Source organism: Zootermopsis nevadensis, unplaced genomic scaffold (assembly GCF_977971745.1).
Source record: "Zootermopsis nevadensis isolate Lab colony 2312 unplaced genomic scaffold, Znev_1.0 Znev_ptg000015l, whole genome shotgun sequence".
Taxonomy (NCBI): domain Eukaryota; kingdom Metazoa; phylum Arthropoda; class Insecta; order Blattodea; family Termopsidae; genus Zootermopsis; species Zootermopsis nevadensis.
Window position 1 is genome coordinate 3,041,323 of NW_028259147.1, and position 24,664 is coordinate 3,065,986.

General features: G+C 39.3%; 1 protein-coding gene and 1 long non-coding RNA gene across 7 annotated transcripts in view; one reads left to right on the plus strand and one right to left on the minus strand.

Moving 5' to 3' along the window:
- Nos (Nitric oxide synthase) overlaps positions 1–24,664 on the minus strand; it is a 101,991-nt gene that overhangs the window by 65,277 nt on the left and 12,050 nt on the right. For 2 of the 6 annotated variants that reach the window (XM_087349057.1, XM_087349060.1), the window contains exons 2-3: positions 9,796–9,967; positions 7,842–8,073 (exon numbers count right to left, since the gene is read on the minus strand). The exons of 2 other annotated variants lie outside the window; for them this stretch is intronic. In XM_087349057.1, the coding sequence (XP_087205183.1) occupies positions 7,842–8,006 (165 nt within the window). In that variant the 5' untranslated portion in view covers positions 8,007–8,073; positions 9,796–9,967. Of the gene's footprint in view, positions 1–7,841; positions 8,074–9,795; positions 9,968–24,664 lie in introns of those variants that run through there. 2 more of the 6 variants (XM_087349058.1, XM_087349062.1) reach the window with 2 other exon arrangements.
- Positions 14,627–23,809, plus strand: LOC110828060 (uncharacterized). Its single transcript, XR_002542555.2, has 2 exons — positions 14,627–14,962; positions 23,403–23,809. It is a non-coding gene; the product is annotated as an uncharacterized LOC110828060 (long non-coding RNA).

Here is a 24,664-nt window from a genome sequence, read left to right on the forward strand (position 1 = left end):
GTCAAATATTCATATTTATAAAAATTTTCTAAATCTCATTACTTTAGTCTCTCCAAATTCCTTCCCTTTTTGTTCGTGAGGATTCTATAGTTTCATGTCTTAAACCGTTAAGATTATCTCCGTTTGGCTCGGAAGAAAAATATTCAGGAAATAGTAATAAATAAATATGTAAATGGGAGAAGAACCACGATGAAATTTTAGTAATTTTGGTAACAAAGCTCTTATTTAGAATGAACAGACTTTGTAAAATATTTTAAAGTTTGCTAAATTTTATTAATGACTTCATCGCGAAAATAAAAGCTGGAAGCCCGGCTGTGCTTCAAAACAAAAGTAAAGAGTTTTCTTTTACGAGTCGTTAGCTGCTTTATTTTCGGTTGAGCTTGTACACGTCTTGACCCAGGTATAATATTAAAATATACCACAAGTAAACAGGTCAGGAGGACGTGGATTGGAACAAATGGACAGGAGAGAGGAACTTGTGAACACGGTAATGAACTTTCGGATTAACTGCCTAAGCAACTACAAGCTCCTCAAGGAGAAATGTGCTTTAAATTTACACATATTCACCATTTAATACTTTCTATTCTTATTTGTTATATGGTAGTGCTAATGGCGCTTTGCTGTCCTACAGGACAATTCATAACCATCTGTTAAGACGAAACTATAAAAAGAAATAAAGTTATATAAAAAGTAAAGGGAAAACTGAATTTTTAATTGTGCGGGTAGAGTTTCTTATTTCATCCGATAGTAGCGCTGATAGTTTAGTTTTAATATGGCTTCTCGCGTTGGGAAGGTGTTTCGTGTTCTCGCATTAGACACAAGCAAATATGTGACATACGTTCATCATTAATTTCGTAGGGGAGGTCGAACACACCCAGAAAGTGAGCAATAAATTCTTAAATTGTATTTTTCATTAGCAAAAAATAGTTTATTTTTATCTACAGAAGAAAAATCATACTCAGTGGAATAACAGCAAGATTTTTTCTTTTACAGGCTGTCAAAACCTGCCATGAGTCGAAAGTACCACAAACAAATGAATGGATGTCTGTTTGCAACATGTCACAGTCAACGATAAATGCGTGGATATGAATCCTGTTGTCACGTGATGGACTCGCGTGATGATGACAAGTAACAATCCGTCAAGAATATGTTTTGGTGATGAAATAACATCCGATAGTTCTGGAAAGGTTAACGGATTTGATGTGATATATCGGGGGAGAGTCATTCCACAGGCTTCACACACGTCGAATATGCCAGACAGTGACAATGTGTCCATGTGTTGTCCTATTAACGACATGTCAAAGGTTCAATCCAAAAACAGCACACAACCCTCACAAATGCATTTTCTGCATCTTAGCGTTCTGAATAATTATGGAAGGTTCTGTTGTGTGTTCTGGTGACAAGGCGTGCGTGAGTACATACATAGTTATTTCTAGTCAAACACTCTTTCTCTGACTTCTACTTCGCAACAAGTTTTCGTTTCATTTCCTTTAGCATACACTAGGATCTTGGTGAAATTACAGGTTCTCGCGGTGACAAGTTTGACGGGGTTGATACGCCGCGTGGTCTGGTCAAAGTTTACAGACGTTTCACAGGTACGTGCTGCCTACAGTGCGATTTTCCCTGATTATAGAGGCACCAAGCACCTCTAAAACGGTGATGAAATTCTACCATACTGCACGGCACAAAAACCCAGAAGACAGATGTCTTCACTGGTGTCTTGCGTTCCATCAACTTCCGACCACTTTAGTTAGAGGTCACAAACCGACACGCAGTTGTCTTGATTTTAAATATAAATTTTCACAAAAGGGCTCTAAAATATAAATTTTCACAAAAGGGCTCTAAAGAAAATTCTTCAGTTGCTATATACAGAGTGGCTCAAATGTTTGTGTTATCATGAAACAGAATTAATGACCAAAATGCCCAATAAGTACCAGAGTTTTCTTCCAGCCATCGCGTCTACACCGACGCTAGGTACAGCAGAGACTAATATTCAAAGAGTGCCTGGAGCCCTTTCCTCGTAAAACGTTAAGCTAATCGCTATAGAGGTATATCTCCGCTTCCTAATACGTCTTCATGACGAAGTGTTTAATAAGTACTGTGGATCACAGCACGGAGATAAACTTTACGAATGAGAGGTACCAGTTAAATTTAAGGTAATATTGTCTGAAATCTGGTCAGTGGTAAAAATTCCGCTCTCTCGGTGCTCCAGATATTTGTTTTTGTAATATAAGAGACTAAGACGAGATACGCAACACACACAAGAACTTGTTACCACGTAGGCCTACAAGAAACGACTTCTTTACAAGTGACGTAACCAGAAGGACTCGGCCTGCATTGTCCTCCGAGGTCGCAAGTCATTCTGTCAGATTTTACGCCTCTCAGATCATTGTGGCTGTTTCGAACAGAAAAGTTTCGAAGTTAGCTTTGTTCTTCTGAACTGGGATTGTAAATCATCACAAGTTTCAATGGGTGCCATAAGTATATTTCAGACGGCAACTCATTACTTAGCGCAGTGTGTGACGTTGCAGGCTCAGAGCTTTTGTTCTTATTGTCATGAAAAGGTGAGAATGGGTCATAAAAATATGACGCGGGCAAAAACATATTTCTTTCCAATTAAGAAACGCACAGATTTATGTGAAGTCTGTAGTGTGAATTCACAATTAATTCGTGCAAAATAATTACTCCTGCATGAGCAAAACAGTTGTACGATGGGAGGAGGGAGTCGTGGAACACTTAAGACGGTAAATAAAAAAATGGCCTAAATTACAATTTCTTCAATTAAGTCCCAATCAGGAACAAAACTCGAAGGCCTAGGTATATATGGAAGGACAATACTGAAGTACATTTTAGAGTGTAAAATTTGTAAATGCATTGAACTCTCTTAATTACTCTACAGTAAAGAGTTAATTTTTAACTTCATTATACTAATCGTCACTTTCAAACATAAGTTGGTATTTTTTTCATACAAATTGCACGGTTACTCGTATGTACGACAGACACACAACAGAGTTAAAGTAATATAACTGCTTACTTGCAATTAAATTTACATTTCCTGCAAGGTAATTTAGTTCTGGAACGAAACTAAAGTGCTACCGTGAACAGCTACACTGTTACCATGACGACCGCATGAAACATTTATTACTAGTGTCCACAACCCATGGAATGCGCCAAATTTTCATCTCTAGCACAGCAGGGGCATTGTGAGCTTGTCCCTAGGGACTTAAAATCGGTCCGCTTGGGTGTAAAAAAAACATACCGACTACACTATCAGTTCTTATGGCGTGCGACCACTATTTGTGGGTTTCGTTTAACTGTTGAGGCTGTAATTTTCTTTTCATAAAGGAGAGACAAAACGCAAAATGTAAACTTTTAGTCGGCCCACAGCGTAAAAAATATTGAGCTGTGGCCCACTCAAAGTTCAATACGGTCACTGCAAGCCCTTTATATAATGCTGCATCTGTGGGACTTCAGTGCACAGCTGTGTAGACGACGAGGAATCAGATAAGCCGAACTTCGGATTTCAGTTTCCCCTTTTATAACGTGTTGTATGCAACTTGGAAAGCAAGAAAGTAAAATTACAGACGTTAATTCAAGTGCAAAGATCAGACAAATTTTGAGATAACACAAACAGAGCCCAACTCCCGCCCAATTGTGAACGAATTCGATGAGTAATTGTTATCGTCACATCTATCAACTGCAGCGGTTGAAGACCAAAATAGGCAGCTCGTGGACCAATGCTCTATTTATCTTATCCAACCAACGACAGTATGGATTAAGTCGAGTCCAACTTGAAATGGCCGCGTAGTTTGCAATACTGAATTAAATTACGTGAAGAATAGTTCAGTATTTGCACGAATATAGTGTCCAATCTTACCCCCCAAACGTCTCTCGAAAACTACTTTATAATCGTCAACGAATTTACAGTTTTTATAATCTACTAGGGCAGAACGGTCCTTCCGGAGCTCCTCGAAGGGGGTGGTCAAGTTTTTAAAAAGCAACCAACCCCTTCTGGGGGGGTTGGTTGCGTTTTAAAATCTTGTGTAAGAAACTAAACTAAACCTTCCGAATGGAGGGTTAAAACACTTGACCAACCCCTCATTTGGGGGGGGGGGGGGGGTTGGTTGCGTTTTAAAATCTTGAGTAAGACACTAAACTCGGCATTGTTGTGGAACACAACAATGCCGAGTTTGTTTATAGTTGACATTGTTGATGACGTAATTTATTGACGACGACGAAATCACAAATTTTTATAATATAGATTCAACAAATTTGAACAGTAAAAGTGACTGTCTTCTGTGTTGTTGAGACGTGTAAGTATTTCGATGTATATCAACGCTTCGACAGGATAAAATACTTGGAGTGAATTATAATAATGACAACAAATATCAATTGTTAACTGAAGATAACATAATTCTGCACTTTTGAAACGACTACAGCGTGTATTAATATCACCAGGATGTTGGCGTGACCTTTCCATTATTTAGACAAGAATATCATATTTTGAGTGAAGTTTAACAATTCATACAAACTTGTGTTTATTTCCGTGAGTTACATACATAAGCTCTCTCTGCACTGATGGATGATTCTGTAATTTAGCTTGTACCCCTCAGCAGTGTTTGTTTTAGAGACTCGTTTAATTTTGCAGGGAATTGTTTATAGTGTTTACATTTCCTTGATTTACTAGTTGTTAGGTTGTTCATTAGATTAGGCCGATATTAATATGGTCTAGCAAGCGAGCCAATAACAGTGGAGCAGTGTCTGCCAGTTAACTCGTAAAAGAATTTAAAATTTACAATCCTTTGAATAAACATTACTCTTACCAAATCATCTAGTAACAAAACAAGAGATGAATAAGGCATGAAGCACAAATGTAGAGATAAGAAATGCGCGCAAAATTCTGATTGGGAAGCCTGAAGGAAGGAGAAAGTTCGGAAGACCTAGGTGTAGATGGGGATAATTTTTAAGGCGGATCTTAGGCAAAAAGGCGGTGGTTTGTGGCTATGAAGAGGCCGATGTTAATCTAAAAATTCAATATAATATAATATAATCATCAACAAGACAAACTTTATTAAGTAAACAAAATATATTAGATTAATATAGACGGACAATTCAGGACGCTGTTGTTATAATTTTTTATTAAAATACTATTAAAAGAGTTCAAAATATATTATATAATTTTGATTATACGGCATACATATTTATTTACAAGTTCACTGTTACATTTATATGTAAAGTACAGTTTTTTGTGTTTTTTTTTTACTTAATAAGGAATTATTGTTCTTCCGTCAACAACAACACATTTATATTTTGTAACACGGAACAAAATATTTCAGTGCCACATGTTTACATGTTTCGGCACGATTGTGCCGTCATCACACGCTTCTGTTCAACTCGACATAAATCAGGAAGTGTGCTCATAATTTTCTTTTTCCAATTCTACATTAATTATTAAACATCACAATAAACACGCAAGTAAAATGAAATATAGTAAAATTTAAAGCTTAAAACTACGCATTAATACACGGCCCATTTCCTTGTAATATACAAAATGACCTCTTTCTCGCGTGTCTTTTATTATTTTCCTGCTGTAGTGGCGTAGGCTTTCCCTTAAAAGCTCATTCATGTTCCGACAAAGCACATAAAATAACATAAATGGCCACACTGTATGTGGTTTTTCGCCCTGTTTGTGCGGTGGTAACAGCTTTGAACACTATCGGTCCACAGACACTGACGGCTATTATCAAAGCTCGCGCGCCATCCGACACCATCTTGAGACAGCTTCCTCCACGTTCCACCCTCCCACTCTCATTACGTATCTAATATCCTGTTTAATACTGTTTTCCTATCTCTTTCCCGGTCTTCCCAGTTGACGTTTTCCAAGAAGCTAACAAAGTACTTTATGTATTGTCTCCCTACTTGTATGAATTACAAATTTCCTTGTTACTTAATATCCTAAATTACTTTTCTCATAGTAATAATGACAAAAATTCTAGATTGTACTTCGCAAATATCAGTCTACGCAATGTGCACTTTAACTTCGTTTTAAATGCCAGAAAATGTTAGAGACCAGAAGGCTACTAACCTTTCCATGTCAAGGCAAAGACTGAGGCAGCAAGCACCTCTGAAACGTCGGTCAATTTCTACCAGACTACGTGGCGCAATATCCCATAAGACAGTTGTATTCTCATTACTGATAATATGAGCCAATAATTTGATATGCCAACTTAGTAAACACGAAACAGAAATACAGATCTGTTCAGACGGCCATAGAAAACGGAGTTCGTTTGGTCGAAAAAGTAACGAGAGGTAAGACTGTTAGCACATGAAATACAAAGGAATGAGAAATTGACTGGGAAAATCGAAACTGCATTCCAAGACATTTAAAATTAAGCAAACGTGTTTGGTATTAAGCTCCCTTCCACAAAGTTCTTTGTGAACGTTACGCCTCATAAGTTCAAGAGCCCGTACCCGGATCGAAAATACTTTTCCTGAATCAACTTGACTTCAATCTATAAACCTTAGCTACAGCTCGATAGCAACGTTCGAAATCCTACCCCAATTTATATCTGCCTTTCCTTGCGTTCAATACAGTAGGATTTATTCGCCGCCACACACGCATTTCAATCACACAGAGGAAACGAATTTATCCAAGCACGATGTTGCCAAACGGATTACCAAATGCGTCTCCAATTAACGAATCCGTCTATTCTAACCAGGAAACAGACGTTTACTCCATCCACCCCCTTCCTTTAATCGAAAAAAAGATAAGCTGTTCCAAAAAATATTTAAGCTTCAATTTAAACGATAAAAACTACATCTCAATGCAAAATGTAATCAAAGCCCGTAAGCCGAGAGCGGCTGCAGATGGACGCTTACAAATTCTCTATTTACCCAATTCCTTTACACTTTCTTACGATTGTATATAGGGGAGACCGGGGTACGATGCAACAAATTTATGATTTTACTCTCCCTGAGTAGAATTTAGAAATTATACTTAAATCGCAATGCATATTAATCACATATCCCTTGTGACGATATACAAAGAAATAGGAAACATTACCTTACAATCGGATTTCGGTAATGACATTATTACAAACATTATTTAAATTTTTAAGAACTTAGAATAAAGAACTGGGTATTTTACATGAAGTACGAGGCCAGTCGTAGTAGATGTGGCATTGTGTTCCATCGTCACTCTTGTACACTAACCGGTCGCTCTACGAAAATTATAGGGCACCTGAATTAAAACTACACTTAACACACTTGTCAGATATTAGGATCAACCTTGTTATATTTATAGCATTTACGTAGAGAATATTCGACACTGATAAAAACAACGAAAATCGAACGTCGAACCTGGAAAACCGTAAGAAAATAACGGACACAAGAAGAAAAACATTTGACCACGTGTTGCCAAACGCACTGTGACGCTAGTTTCACAACTCACAATGGCGCGGTCTAGTTCACAGAACCAGAGAAATGGCGCTGCTACAACATAACCCTATCGCAAAGTGTCCTATATTCCCCAAATTTAAATTTTCTTTATTTTCTGCACTGGTGCTTTTCGTTATAATTCACTCATATAACTCGGCCATTAACATGCGATTGGAAAACTACTAAAAGATTAGCATATATCACGGGCAGTGGGAGAAGACAGAAGATGTCGACGTTGTTCTGGGTTTCCGACGCCTTGTGGACTTACAGGTAGAACCAGCATTTTGGAGAAACATGCTGCCTCAATCTTCAGCGTTCATGACGTAAAATGCGACAACAACTTGTCTCAAATGACGGTTTCTGAAAATGACAATTTAAGTTGAAGACACGATTTATCTACTCACCTCTGCCACCTTGAAGTGGAGGGCGTCGTAGGTCTCTGCCCTCGTGCATAGGTTCCTTAGCTTCATGGGCTTTCTATGGGACGGCGAAGTGGGCTGGGGTAGGCTCACAGGAGCTATACGTTCTTTGTCCTTCATGACGTTGCAGCCCTCCGCGCACTGAGCCATGTGGAGGGACGCTACATTGGGTCTCGCGCCGCGGCGTGTTATTGCCAACAGCGACTCCTAGAGACGCCTGGAAACAACACAGCCTTCACAACAAAACAACGCCCACACACGCCAAAAGTTACGTCTGACAGCAGTCCGATGTTATAATCGAAACAGCTTTGAGTCAAGTTCTGTAATGTTACATTCACTGTACTTTATAATAGTACTATTGCATATTAATTATATGATAGGTGCGTATTGGTTTTTCGTTCATTATTCTAGGAAACCAATGAAAATTCAATGAACACAAACTTCTCACAAAACATACCAGTAATTTATAACACACCCGCAAAATGTGGATTTATATAAATTAACGATAGAACAAACGTCATTAGTAACCAAGTAACAATCGAAAAATTAGTAACTAATGTGGATTTACGTTTCACATCTTGCTTACAAGCTGTTTAATGTCATTTCTACCTCTGGTGCTATACAGCGGTAGGACCAAAATATTAACTAGAAAATTGTAAAAAAGACCAAAATTAATGAAGAACTTGTCATATTTTCATCACACAAATTAATTGCTATTCATATATAAAGCTGTGCAGATGTTTAGAAATCCCGGAGTCGGAAGAAAGTCTGAAATGAATCTAATCATAACAATGATCAAATACGAAACTAAACTCATTATATCTTTTACATTTTACATTAAAATATTTACACTCACACATATCTTAATATTTGACAAGCGAGTATCTGACGCTGAAGAAATACTATTACCAAAATTTTAAATCAGAATAAACCAATACATTTGACGCACTGAAACTAGCGAAGAATTAATGAAGCTGAGTCTAATAAAAGTATAAATGAGCAAAAACATGTCTCTGGGAACTCTCTGGGCATGCTTAGTTCTCAAACACGCACAATTATATCTACCCGCATCACGCGATCACGTGATACAATAAAATTAAGAAAGCGTATGCCACTTTCTACGACAGCAAAAATTTATGTAAGCATCTCATAGTTCATGTTCAAGCAGCGGATACCAAAAAATTCTCGGTTCTTAAAATTCTCTGAATCATGTTACGACAAAAACGTTCAGGTTATGCGGTGAACATGGATTACTAAATTCGGTTTACTTTTATTAGTTAAATTATACTAACCAACTGATTTCAAACAGCCAAGCCTTTACTTTTACAGAACAGTAAAAATCAAACGATTTGAGAAAATTTAACATTTCTTCAGTTGTCACTGTTAATCTGCCTGAGTTGTTATGACTCAGAATTCATTCTGACACAAAAAGACTTGGACATTTAGCAGGACTTCCACGAAGAATCGGCCCTGCCTACACAGGACAAAAAGTTATATCCATTGAGCGGAATTACAATCCGCAGTACACAGGTTTCGGCGATCATTGTAATAGAATGGTCTTCAAAATTTAATAAACCAAAAACCGGGTTACGGTGGACAACAGTCGGTTTAAACTACCACAAACGAAGTTCTATTTAAATCACATAGATAGATTTGCCATAGATTCCAAGAGCCGAAAATAGTTTTTCGTGATACGTACAAAATCAGAATTTAAACAATGACCAGCTTTATTTGAATTTTGACCGATCGACTTGTCTTAACCGAAAATCATGCTATCGCAATAAGCACTTGAGCAGAATGTAAAAAAATTACAGAAGACGTTTCATCGAAAACAGAATAAAACGTATCATTTCCATCATTCTCACAGAAACACTAGCACGTAACGTGCTGAGAGCGCTGTTCCGTCCCACGTGGACACATTCGAGCGGGCTGCACCTACCTGCTAGGACGAACGATAGTCAATGCGGTGGCGGCAAGACGCCAGCAGCGGGAGCATCGCGACGCCCGCGTCCCGCCCCCGCGTTTGGAGGTGCGGCGAGATGCGCCGTGGGTCATACAACAAAACTGTTGATTTGTGCTCTGTTTAACGACGCCGTCAGCAACTACAGAGCCTAGAACGAGAGGGTGATTAATGAATAAGAACTTGGAAATACACGAAACGAAGCGGGACTGAGGAAAAACACGATAAAGTCAGTTAACTTGCTAACAAAACAAGGCGGAACTCCAGGGTTTCACGAAACATAGTTTGAGAGAAATTGGTCCGTAAATACAAGGGATGCAATGTTTGATTTATTATTTATTTAAGGATTTCTAGCAGCTCACTGTCCATATAGCGTCTAATGATAAGGGTCATTAATGAAATCGAAAGAAAGTAGAAAAAAGCGATCTCAACCTATTTAGAGACACTATCCCTGGAAATATCTAGGGGGACTGAAGAAAACCACGAACACGTCAGACAGAACCACGGGTTTCCGGGGTGACATTCAAAATCAGAACCTCCCAGATATAAAACAAAAAATGCTAACAAGTCAACCGCGACATTCACGTCTTGCCACGTCGTGCTTATCATAAGACACTTGACGATGAATGTCTTTTTGGACGTTGCAGCACCTCTGAAACGTCGGTAAATTTCTACACGGCGCAACACCCGAGTACACAGCCATCGTCATACTCGCCGCCGTGAGAACATGAAATATCGTATAAGACATCTTAACCTCGGCACTAAATAGGGGTGAGTGGTCAGTGTTACGCCCCGGCCGCGCCTTACTCCCGGGAAATGACCCCGGTACCCACTGGACATAAGGTTGGATGGGCCCCTGAGCTGAATCCTCTGCCTTTGTCGGGTATCGAACCCCGATCACTCAGTCACTATACTGACTAAGCTACCCGGCTCACATACTTAAGTATGTCCCCCCCGAAGACAGATGTCTTCTGGTATTTGCGTCTTGTAGTCTGGTAGAAACTTCCTGGTGTTTTAGAGACCCCACATCTTACTCATCGCCCTGATGATGGAGGCAGCAAGCACCTAAGAAATGTTGGAAAACTTCTACCAGATTGCATGGCAACAGCTCAGAAGTCACTGAGAATTGCTGAAAATTAAGTTCTGTTGTTCTTTCCCAGGGACAGAATTTTAAATCTTCCCAATTTTCAGTTATTCTTTCTGGGAAACGAAAGCAATAATTTCATTTGCAGAATTCTTATAGTGACCGACATTTTTGTGGTGCTGTGATAATCGAATCTAAGCCTCATACAATTGCCGGTCACGTTCAGGACGCCCTCCGCCCTCAATAGCGTCTCTCCGCAGACAACCCCCCCCCCCCCTCCACAACAGCGCATTTCAGAGTCAAAACGCCATACCATGTTCATGCTCATATTAACGCATTATTAAAAGGTCGCACACACAAGCTACAGCATTTGACACTACCAAATGATTTTGATCAAATCTGATATTGACACACACACAACACACCAAAAGACAGACATCTTCATATTCGCCACCCTAAGGATCTGAAATTTCACCAATCACATAGAAATGTGTCGTTTGCTAACGAATGGATCCCTAAAGACTGTTTTGTTTCCCTGGTGAATGAGTTGATGATGTGTTCGTTCTTTCCTTCGGCTGCTAAGAGGATCCATTTCTCGCTATCAGATCGGCTCCGATAAAGTCTGACGAACCGGATCACTTTCTGAACTCAGTTTCAGTAAAAAATCCGGCAAACCTAGCGTCTGCAAATCTTTACCTTACCCTGATTTCAAGCCGTAGTTAGGCACTAGGAGGTCGCTTTTGCCACACATGCCGCATGGATAAGACCACCATTACGACATGTCTACCGAGACCGTGAAATATTTCGTTAAGGACGCGTGTACTTTTCTGTTCTGTTCAAACCAAATGTTAGATTATTTTAAGTAGGATTTGAGGTTTTCACGGTGACGGCTATTAAAATGACTGTCTTCTGGGGTGTAGCGTCGTGTAGGCTGGTAGAAGTTTACCGACGTTTCAGAGTTCCTTGCTGCCTCCATAATCTAGACAGCCATCTTAGACTACTTTACTTTTCTTGACAAATAAAGAATTGTTTTACACACACACACAAATTTTTTTACCTGTAATAACTTTTTAAAATCATATCCGAAAAATATATTTATTTCAATTTTCAGTGATGATAATTCGGGCTAATACTTTATATAAATCACTTGACAAAGAATTTGATGTCCCCAGCAAGGCTTTTGCAGGTATTTCCTAAGGTTGGGCCCAGCCTCTACACATTCACCCTGAAGACGGCAATTGTAATGTCTGGCGAAAGGTCGGAAAACTATGAACATTCGACGCGACCCATCCCCGAAAGGTATGTTACGCAGAGAACAAATTTAAAAAGTACAAAAGGCTAAGGTCAACACCAACTTTTCCACTCTGCTTCGCTACTTTGTGTGTGACAAAGAGTCGTTGAAACGAAACAAAACCCAAATGGAGCCCGTCACCCGACAGTTGCTAGATAACAGTGCAGTCTGTTTCATTGTGTTCTACAGCATGCTTGCATCCCATTGTGATGGTCACACACGGTCTCACACGACGCTGAGACGGGAGACACGAAATTGGGAACGTAACGTAATCGGTTCGCTGAAGGGAGATAAGGATTTGCGGTAAACAGAGTTTCCTGTGGGCGGAAGGTAGACAACAAAACAAAGCCGTAAACTATTTCTATGTATTTCGGTTGTGAAAATAAGTTCAGAGTTCCGAGTTGTTTTTTGTCCAATTCAAGCGCGAAATGAGCCTGCAGCCGAAACGGTCAAGTTATCTGTGACCGTCACCATTCTGCGCATGCGCTGAAAGAAGTAACACAAGTTCAAGGTCAAAGGATAACGTCAAATGGGGTTTTGTATTCAGGCTCTCCCTCAACGTCTGTGAGAACACAAATGCGCATTGCATAGGAGGCTGTGGGGCCCCCAGAGCCGATCTGACCACAGGGCTTAAAAGAAATCGGGAATCGAGCCCCTGTCATTCATTTTGTAGTAACGACACAACTCACCCTTGTCAGTAAATCAGACAATGACAGATGATTAGTCGTTACAAAGAAAGGGGAAGGTTATCGATGGAAGCAGTTGAGGTCTTCAGGACTACTCTGGTATTCGCCTGCAGGGACTGAGGAAAACTATGAAGCCACGACCGTCAGGATGGCCGTCTCAGAACCGATATATGACACCGGGACGTCCCGGATACGAAGCACGAATGGTTCGGTCGTAACTTTCGGTCATCTCAATTACAGACTGACCTAACACAGAGCAGTCAGAAATCAATTCAACTTTAAGCTACAAACGACGCAGTTCTTTTCTTTTCTTTTCTTTTCTTTTCGTCTTTCATTCTTTTCTTATTTCCTTGGTTTCTCTGTTATGTTCCGGTATTTATTTTCCCTTCCTACCATCAGCCGCTACAAATGGCGTTGTGCCACTGGGTTCCGCTCGTCAGTTCCGCTGAATTCCCACTAGAGAACTACGTAACGCTGTAGCCAAGTCCCATCCGTTCAAGACGATACCTGAGGGAACTTCTTATAATATCTGCCAAATCCTAAATCAAAACACTGAACGAAGAAGAAGAAGAATTTCTCGACGCAGTCCCAAAACGACTTGCACACTGTGGTCACGTAAATTCGTTCACAATTCCAGATCAATAGCGAGGCGAAATTATCTGCACCACAGTTCTGTGATCTGGACCGCAGAATTCGGACTTTCTTAGTCTACGGCGCATGGATACAGATTCACCCAAATTTCTCAACCTCTTTCAAGTTACGTTGTCCATTCACTGGTTCTCGAGTATTTAATCACAAACCTTTCATTCGCCCTTTAAACCCGAAGCTCGTCTCGATAATATTTAATATTCAGTCCGTACCGCGAAGAAAACACTTCACCATTACAAAGATCAAGTGGCTAACGCTGTTTAAGTAATCAATCGCTGTTTACACAGAAAAGTGTTTGAAATAAATACACTGTGTGGAAATAATGCAGCGTTATTGATAATTAAAGCAGGTACTGTCAAATGAACGATATATGAGATTCATTCTATCGGCATAATAGACAGTACGCCTGACGTCACACTCAGTTCTTAGCGAGTTATATGAGTGGCACAAAACCCATATAAGACAAATACTGAGTACTTTTACTCTGACACCAGCCAAGTGAGGACTGAAAGATGAAGCCAGCAGACCCGTATCTTGGTCAGGGCAATCGTAATCCTGATGGAACGGTGACAGGCAAGCACAGAGCAATGATAAAATGACATTTTAACAGGTTAAAATCGAAGAACTCGCCCTTTCCTACAGCCTTTCTTGGCTTTAATATGAACCCCTTAAACCAGAGATGGTTTCTGTCGATAATGTAGACATGATCTGAACAGTTGTGTCCCACTGAGTGCAAGAAACCTCCATAATTCACACCTTAATGAGCAAAATTATTTAATTAAATGTCAAAAATCATATTCAACCATAATTTGTCAAGGACTCGAAACGTCGGCAAATTTTTACCAGACTATGCGGTGTGGACGAGATGGCGAATAGTCTGTATGATGTTCCTGCAATTGCAAGACATTATCAAATAATGACGTTGATCGTTACAGCATCGTTACGACATCTTAGGTAAGGCAATTTTTATCTGTCCATCTCCGTATTGTGCCATACTGAAAGTCATACACAAGGCTTCTACTGGCGGACTGGGATTTCCTGGTCGTGGTGAAAACGAGGATGACATATAACTGTAGCAAGCACTTCAGCTGGATATTTCCTCTCACGTCTGGGGGCAAACCGAGTGTTCGCGGTGTGACCATCATGAACGGACAGTGCACGCCTTCCGAAGTCTGAGATAAATACACTACTGAGGGTAAAAACGGCGTGGCTCCGGGCGAGCTGCGAGTAAGAAGACCAACGTTTCAGAATTACCTGCTGCCTCCATCATCAGGATGTTCATGTGAAGTAAAGGTTGTGTTGGAACGATCCGAATCAAAACGATATTACCCAGATGATTCCTTAATTACAATCCCCTGAGCAGTTATCAAGGCGGAAAATGAAGACAGAAGGAAGGAAAGACACAAATTCTACATTTTATGAACGTTCTACAAAAAAGTAAGTAAATGCTGACAAAAGAAGTTCCAATAGCACACATTTAAATAGTTGCAAATAAAGCAATAGGCTCGCTGGGGACTGGGCTGTCAGCACAAATTCATGTGGGAGTCAGTGCGGAAGGAAATGCGAACGGGGTTCGATCACGTGGCATTCGGAAGTTGCATCCACTACACTGTGGGTGACATCTGTTGACGTTCCACGGGAAGGCGCCTCGTTTACCGAAACACATGACAACATGTAAAAGGAGCGACCTATTCAGACGCAAATTCGTCCCGCCAACTAATTAATGTCTTGCCACTTTTAGAACATTCAAAAGTAATAAGAAAATAAACCACTGAGAGTGTGGGAATAACGTCATACGACTTTTTGTATTCAGTGAAAAGGACGCGGGCAAATGTGGGTGGCTTGCCATACACAAGCGAAATCTGAGTTTCACTCGGTGCGCAGATCGGCAAATGGACGCCAGGAGGAAACTTTCGCCCTCGCCTCGTCACCTTGGAAGTACCTGCGATTGTATATGAGGTGTCACGAATTAATCACGTGACCGCAGGGTTTGTCAGTGACGACGTTGTGAAGAATAGATAAAATTTCCTTGTACACGCCGCCCTTAAATTCATTATCTTCCCTGAAGTCTGTGAAACAACATTTCGGATCTACACAAAACAGCTACTGAAGTTTACCCCTCTTTCCAGTTCTCTGTAAAGAATGGGGAATACAAAAGATTCTCAAATGAATTAGAGCCATTTATTCCCGAATTAATGTGATTTTCATTTGTTACAACCGTCCCCAAAGAACTTGAACGTACCATATGTTCAACGTGTTAATAAGTAGCTTCATGTCAGGAATCATCAGGAGTCACGCGTGATTAATTCTATCTGCTTGTAGTTAAAATCTACTAAAGTTACAACCCCTTAATAAAGTTTCTGTGCTCTTATTTATAATAATATATTAATATCAACACAACCCGGCAGAAAAATATTTATCGCAACTTTATACCCAGACTTTTGTGAGATACGTCCCGCTTCGTCATTAAGTGGCGATGGTGGGCAATTGATTACCTTTCAGTGGGAGCCAGAGAGCGTGGTGAGAACAATTACACAGTTTAATAACAATTCTGAATTATTCTCAACGTCTGAACATAGTTTATATCCCTTTGTTTAATACAAAACTACATAAGAAAAAAGTTTTCAAAGCGGTTAATCCGAATATGGCTGGATTCTGGGTTGTAGCGGAGTGTAGTCTGGTAGAAGTTTACCAACGTTTCAGAGTCCTGCTGCCTTCATCATCAGGGTAATGTTCATCGCCCTGATTATACAGGCAACAAGGACCTCTGAAACATTGGTAAACTTCTACCAGACTACAAGAAGCTACAACCCAGAAGAAAAACCATCTTCTGTTTACATAAAAAATGTTTTACTGAAATCAGTGCAATGTTAAACCTATGAAGCCGAAACTCGTCTTACTGACCGCTGAAACAGCTGTTACAATCGGAGATGAGGTCTTGTAAACGCAGTAATAAAACTTGGAGTTCCATAAAAGAAAGGGAATTTCTGAACTGAGTGCACTATCAGCTTCTCAAGGACTTTGCTCCCCGCAGTTAGTTGTTGCAAGATTAATTCGTGTAGGATATCCTGAACTGTGGTTTATGCTTTCAGAGTGTTACGACACACACTGACAGGTGTATGCAATGGACCCCACTTGATCTAACTAACTTCCTGGTAGCAGAACCCTCAGGTCCAACACTGACAACACCAAAGCCCGTCACTTTACCTATCCAAATCAAATTATCGGTAACCACTGCGTAAATAAATAAATACATTACTTGGTGATGTACTGTAAAACTTAAAACTCTATTTCCGTCAAAATCTAATTTTTGTCTTGCTTAGTTTTGCAATTATAATGCGTATTCTACATTACATGATAAATTAGAAACTAAAGAGTTATCGTATCAAAATACCGCCGCTGGTAGTGGTCTGCCCAACCCTGATCTGAAGACAGAATTTCTTTGAAGACATCAAACGCCGAAAAGGATTAGCCCCACAGTGAGGCAAATTACGGTAGCGACTTCTCAGTTCCACCATCATTTAACCCTTATACTCCTAATTTATTTGATTTATCTCATACAGTGCAGTGTAAACCAACCAGAGAAACGCAAACAATCAAGGTGAGATTTCAGGTTCTCTCGGCAAAGAGTATGAAGATAACTATCCACTGGGATTTCCAACCACGTAGTTTTGCAGACGTTTACAGACGTTTCAGAGGTTCTTGCTTCCTCCAAGGCGGTTCGATCTATTTATAGAAGCGTCTCCGAAACGTCGGTAAATTTCTACCAAACTACACTACGCCACATCCCAGAAGACAGTCATCCGTTAAATAGTAAAACTGTGGCAATGCTGGTATGATAACTTCAGTCATTCAACGACGCTTTCCAAAGTCTGCAAGTAATGTACCTAGCGTCGATTCGTTGTAAATTATAGATTAGAAAAGAAGCGTCTGTTACAGGTTGCAACGGTTTATCCCAGAATGTATTATACATGAAAGACTGAATAAAACCACGAAGAACTTCAAACACCATTTTCAGACTCCAGGTCGAGATTTGAAATCAGGACCTAGTGAATACGAAGCAAGAATAATAACCACACAATTGCGAATTTTAGTACAATCTTACAAAGAGACAGAGTTCGCGACAAGCTGGGAAATTGTTAAAAAAAAAAAGGAACGTGGAATAATTAGAAGAATCTACAAAAATCTAATTTGTAATCTTCGAAAATCAAAATTCATATCAATCGAATGCGAAGCATGTTTCGCGAACACTTACTACAGTGATTTGTATCAAACAAGATAATTAATTATTCGTATGCATTTCTCAGTTTTAGACGATTTGTGCACCCCTGAGTCCAGCAGTTCACTATCAACTTCATACGACACTTATCTCCTTCCTCTTCAAGTGTCCTTCACGTCTAACCTAACTCAGAAAATTATTCTATTTATATAATCTGAATGCGAAAAGGGGACTTTCAATACCGCCAGATGACGGTTAAGTATGGACACAGATGCATGGACGAATATACGCTTAAGAAACAACTTTCAAATGCAAAGAAAAATATATTTATCTGAATAATTCCTACAGAAATGGCTTCTTTCATTTTTCGATTGGGTAAGCCTTCATAACGACATGCTTCAGGGAAAGTTTATAAGTCTGCACTATCAAACCGATATATAAACTACGCGTAATTTTTAACATACCTTCCTTTCTCAAGACAGAAAAATGGGTTTATGGGTTTGTGTCCACTCCTTCAAAATAGAGGGGGAACATACTTCCCGTTAATGTACAGATTTTTTAAATGTGTAAAATTTATTTTAGCGAACTCTCATCGACAATTATCTGAAGCAACTTCATAGTCTAAAAGAACCGGCCACTGCCACCGGGTAAAAACCCATTTGCAATTAATAATAAATAATAATAATAATATTTAAAAGATGCGTTGTAAAAGGTATCAGTGTTGTAACACATCAAATCACAACACCTTCCAACAGTTCAGAGGCTGTACAATGCCCTGTTTCTTTAGGTATGGGAGAGCGAAGTCCCAATTCAGGACGGTCCATTAACTCTGTCAATCAGGTGAGTTCTTCTTAACAAAGAAGTAATGGAATTGTACAATCAGTCGTACCAACGTAACAACAAAACTGGAACTACTGCTGTATTGCAAACGTGCAAAGAGCTCGAAATCGACCAAATCACAATTAGCCTAAATGCTGAGACAGTGATACTTTAGATTAAAAGAAACCGAGCATTTCAAAACAGACCATAAAACGGAAAGTAACAGGGCATCTATGTTATATGCCAGAAATGATTTCTGTGTGTAAAATTCCCGCTTCTATAGACAACCAATGACATGGAGACATATAAGCTTGCGTGTTTACAAACTGGAATTCCCCAAATGACGCCTCATACAAATTACCAACTGCGTTAACAACTTACTGCTGTATCACGTGACGAACTTCAGTTATCGCCACAAACAAGAGAAAGTTTGGGTGAGTTCAAGAAATAACCAGTGTAACTGTTCTACCTTGTATTAATGACGTATTGTAATCAAATAACAGTCGACTGAGAAGCATTGGCATGCAATTTTTGTGAGAAACTTTTATTTTAGTCTCCAGTGACAGTGGTTGTCGAAATCCAAATAAATGTTTCAATAATTAAAAACTTGAAACTCAAATTTCATTAAGGTAATTTCACTCCAGACAACACATTTTGACAACTGGTCAATTTGGAATCAACATTATAAGAATGCTACAAGCTCAATTTGATCAATACCCATGTTTGAATATCTGAATAATTATCTTTTAATATTTTATACCACTGAATAGACCTGAAACATCCAAATGCAAGGCGGCGCAATTGACATTTCTTTTGTTGGATTTTATCCATATTCTACGTGTTTTAAACCACGTCGTTTCAAAAGTTGGTCCTACTTCCGTCTTCAGGTAGCAGGTGGGAGGACAGACGCCTATTTTATCGGACCTCCAGCTCGACCCAGTCTCAGTCTTGAATCTACCTCGGCCAGGCACTCAACAGAATAGGCCACAGTCCTACCCGTTACTTTAACCAACTTCCGAAAAGTGGTTTAAAAACAGAGACGATGGATAAAGTCCATTAGAATAATTAAAAGCCTCATTATAAAAAAAAAGCATCTCCAGAAACCTTTAAACTTGGACAAAATTCGTCGTAGGACACCAACTAAATGGTCAAACATAGAGCGCTGGGAATCCCCCAGATACATCTCATGAGGTCACGTGCTGTGAATCCCGGCGTTCTTGCACGAGGAATTTAACTACCAGGCTGACTGTGACTCACTCGGACGGAAATGTAATTACTAATGACAGCTGGAGAGAGGGCAGAGCCTACGGGTTTGAGTTCCCCCATCGGTTCCCCGATGGGAATATTTCGGTTCTGAGTAATATAGCGCGGCATACATTTATAACACACAGACGCCCACACACTTTAATGCGATATAGTATTGCAGCATTGTAAATGCGTTCTAAAACCAGGATAAATGTCACGACACGGATAACTTGCTACGTACTGGATACAATTTCTCTTGTTTACTGTTAAGTTATGTCTTGGTTACAGTGTCGTTAAGAAAGCGATACATATAATCATCGCCCTGATGATGGAGGCAAGAAGAGCCTCTGAAATGTCGGTAAACATCTAACAGACTATACGGCGCTACAATCCAGAATGAGTACAATAAGTTTTTTTTTCTTTATAATTATAACCGATCTGCGAAAAGTAATTTATATTAGACTGTGGTATTTTGAGTAGCGGAGAAGTGCAGTTTTATAGGTGGTTAGCAAAGTTACGTAAAAAATGTATAACCTCCATCTTGATTAAATAAAACCTCAAATGTCACATAATCTACATTGCTTTTATCGGAAGCATGGGCGATGAATCTACAATTATTTGATCAAAATCAGTTTTGTAATTTCGACAATTCAACATGAGAACCCGATGGAAAAACTTGGTTCACTTCAGGCACATTGTGTTGTGTAATTTCGCTTGGTATGCGGTCAAATTACTGTGACGGAAACCCAGGTATCAGGACAATTATATCGCTGGTCATTTTCCTAAATGTCATGGAGACTAACACGAAGTGACATATCCAAACGCTATGGCTGGCAATATCGTCTTACAGGTAAAGTCCAGGTCACGTCGAACATACTGAAACTAAGGGCAGATGATCTGAGTACTGAATAGCAAACATGATTGAAGCCAGAAATTTAAGCTACACTGCTATTATTATGGAACTAATTTCCTTCCTCTGCAGTTCATATTAACCTGTCCAAAGTAATTCGCGTTACCATGAAACATGATATATTACGATCAACACTAGAAAACCAAGTTACTGTCTCTGTTTTGCATTTCCTTGGAGGCCTACTCTTAATATTTATTGAAATACATAAATGCATTTCTGTTTTGTGGGATTCAAAAAAAAGTATTTAAAAGAAATAATTTTTTCTGAACGTGTATTTTAATGCGGTTATTAAACTACAACTACCTTAGGCAAGAAACGCTTAAACTGTTATCTACACGTATCGAAACAGACAGCAGGGAATACCTGGTCATAAATATACAAGAATCTCGTGCGATATCACAACATGTAAGCAGGGGATACATGCAAAAGAATTTAGGCGAAAATTGTCGTGAAATTTCCTCTCCTGTGAAGGTTGAGTCCAAAGAATGCGATGCATTCCGGAGTACCGTCCTATTATTGGAAACCAGGCAAGACAGATGTGGGTGCAGTTCCTATAAAGGCTTTTAAAATCAATGTTCATTGGGAAATGTAAACTTTTGAGGAATGTTATTAACAGATAAAACTTCCAGTAATTGAAATTCCATGTAATACATATTAACCTTGCTCCAAGCAATATTTCTATAACATTTCAAAATTAATTTACAATTTAATGTGTAACTTTTCTTCAAAAACCATGCAGTGTGGGGGTCATGTGTCTTCCTGCCTGCTGTCTAAAAACCCGATGGTTAAGAACAAGAAACTTTTAATGTCACCTGTAGGTTTGTATGCGTATGAAACTTGGTCTCCTCTCTAAACGGGAATAACACATATTGGAATGCATGAGAACAGGGCTTTGGGCCTGACAGAGTTGAAGTTAAAGGATGTTAAACTGAATAAATAGAAACTCCACTAATGCACTCTTCACCAGATATTATTAGGGTGATCAAATCAGGGGGGGGCTGAGATGGTTGGGGTATGTAGCACACGTGGGAGACATGACAAATGCGTAGCCTGCAGAATTATAATTGGAAATCCTGCAAGAAAGAGGCTACTCCAAAGACCTAGGGCTTGATGGAAGAATAATATTAAAATGGATCTTGGGAATACGGTTTGGGGTCTGAGCTGGAAGCATCTGACTCAGGATGCATACTGCTATCTCAGATTTCTCCATCATTATTAACGGGTAATTTTATAGTATTTTAGAACTGATGAATATCCACCCTCCACCCCCGAATTAAATATATACGCGTGCTAGAAGTGTTACTACAAGTCGTGAAAACGTGGGTCTCCTTGTATATACGAATGTAAATAACATGAAGAAAGGATGAGAAAACAAACTGGGATCAAACTAATTTGTAGTAATTAATTCTCTGCTTAGTCACTGCCTTCGAGACATTTTATTCGACATACAGTCTGAGAACCTGCCAGTGACATTGACATTACCAGCAGAAGTGGTCAAATGAAAACTGCGCCATCCTTCAGACAAGCATCGCGTTTCCTCCATACAGAAAGGTTACGATGCAGTCTATTTATTACCAGTTAACTAGAACAACGTGAGTTCATGTTTATTTATCGCTTTTATAATTTACCGTTTAGTTGTAAAGGCGTTTGTGCCCGTCTTACACGGCCCATAATCGCCAGTCGATAACAGCTACCAGAGTATATCAGTAAGCGTTGCACTGCCATCTGTGAGAAGAACTTCTCAACAAGTAAACAGTGCGGTGTATTGTCGTAAGGTGGCAGCAGTTAATTCGCGAAGGTAACTTAGTACGTCACATTATCGCCTTTCCTATAGTCGTCACGTCATATACGGTGCTGAAAGTAGTCGCCACTGGTAACCATTGGTTAACACACATTGTAACATGTCCACAGGAATAATTTCAGTCTCCGAGTCTCGTGAGGACCTTCCCCTCCAGTACGTACGTCCAGCAGTTAAAGCTTCGAGTCTTCAGATGTGTTGAGACCTTTTTTCCAGCCCAGCCGAAAAATTTAAGTTACGTATCTTCCAAACCCGTTTACTAATATGACAGTTATTTCCTCAAAATGTTCTGTTAACAATTCTTGTTATATCAGAGCGAAAATAAAAGTTTTTTTTAATCAACGAAAACTTTCTACCACATGTGAAAAAATAGTCTTTCGCTTGTAGGCCTCGTAAATCTTCTATTATGTCAGATATTCTTAAATTCAATGCTATTGACTTCATAAAATGTATCACCTTTGTCCACTTTGCATAACTTCGTTTTCAGTATTTTCACAATAAAAGTTTGATGACAAATGATACAATAAATATCAATTCATTTCTGAGCAATTACTTTAACGTGTGATATAAAACCACGCATTTCCCCAATAATCGATCGGGCGCCAACTGTGAAATCATCAACAGTTTTCAACTGAAACCTTTTTAAGTATCTTAAAAATGTAAGAAAATCACAAAACCCAGTGACCTCAGTAAATTCATCAAATTGCATACGAGAACCTGAACTGGTTTTAATCTGTTTAACCCGACTCAAAGCGCGTAAATCCGAACTGGAGACAGCTGTCATCACGTATATGTATCTTTCGTAATTTATCTTTGTCAACTAAATTGCTTACAGTCCCATCTGTTTCCTTGTTATCGTATAATTGGTTTTCCTCTGTGTTTTCAGTTTCTTGAAACTTCCGGTCCTGAGCCAGCGATCCATTACGAGGATTCAAGAAAATATAAACGTCACAAAAACTAATACTTAAATTTTCTAAAACTTACTAGAGTTAAGATACATTAATTAAGCGGCATATACAGTTGTAATTAAAAGAGTAAAATTTATATTTCTCTCTTCACAAAGCACAAAAGCCACTATTGACCACAAGGAGTTTAATACATGTTTTCTTCTGAGGAGAGACACAAGTTCTTTAAATTTTATCAAAAAATCGTAAATTCTAAACAATGCAAATGAACAGACGTTAATCCACAGATCATCTACCTAATACTTTGTAAGATAATTATTATAAATACTGGTGGAATACGATGTCAATTGTCATTTTATTTAGATATTATACTAAACAGTGAACCAGACGAACGTCTACCAGTCTCAGTTTTTGCCTCAAAATATTTTATTATTTTATTTTTTTTAGTGTTCTGTCTGACGACAGGTCCATATGAACATGATCCTTCCATCCTTTTCTCGGACTGGGACCTGTTCATATACGTTCTTGGTCAGATGATCCAGAAGTGGTTTGCCATTGCCTTCTTCTGTGTGTGAATGAAGTAATTGTTGGGATGCCAGGGAGAAACTGGGGAAGCCCCCGGAGGAAAACTCCGTGTTTCCTAGACCACGGCCTTGCCCAACACAAGTTATAAATTCGGGCACCGCCGGGAATCGAACCCGAGACCCCAGGATTACAAGGCCAGCGTTCTAACCGCTAGACCACCTCATCTTATTATTATTTAGTGTTCTGTCTGACGACAGGTCCATATGAACAGGATCCTTCCATCCTTTTCTCGGACTGGGACCTGTTCATATACGTTCTTGGCAGATGATCCAGAAGTGGTTTGCCATTGCCTTCTTCTGTGTGTGAATGGAGTAATTGTTGGGATGCCACGGAGGAAAACTCCGTGTTGCCTAGACCACGGCCTTGCCCAACATAAGTTATAAATTCGGGCACCTCCGGGAATCGAAACCGAGACCCCAGGATTACAAGACCAGCGTTCTAACCCCTAGCCTCAAAATACTAGAAACTAATTTCCACCAATAATAATCACCAACAAAGACACTGAAAATATCTAGGCGATGACAATAATTGTTAGCCAGACGTAAGAGACAGTAGTTTTATGGTGAACAATGCAAACCATAAAACCTAGAATAAACTAACACCGTTAAAATGGCAACGGTCACAATAATTCAAGCGAAAAGACGCACAACTAGAAATA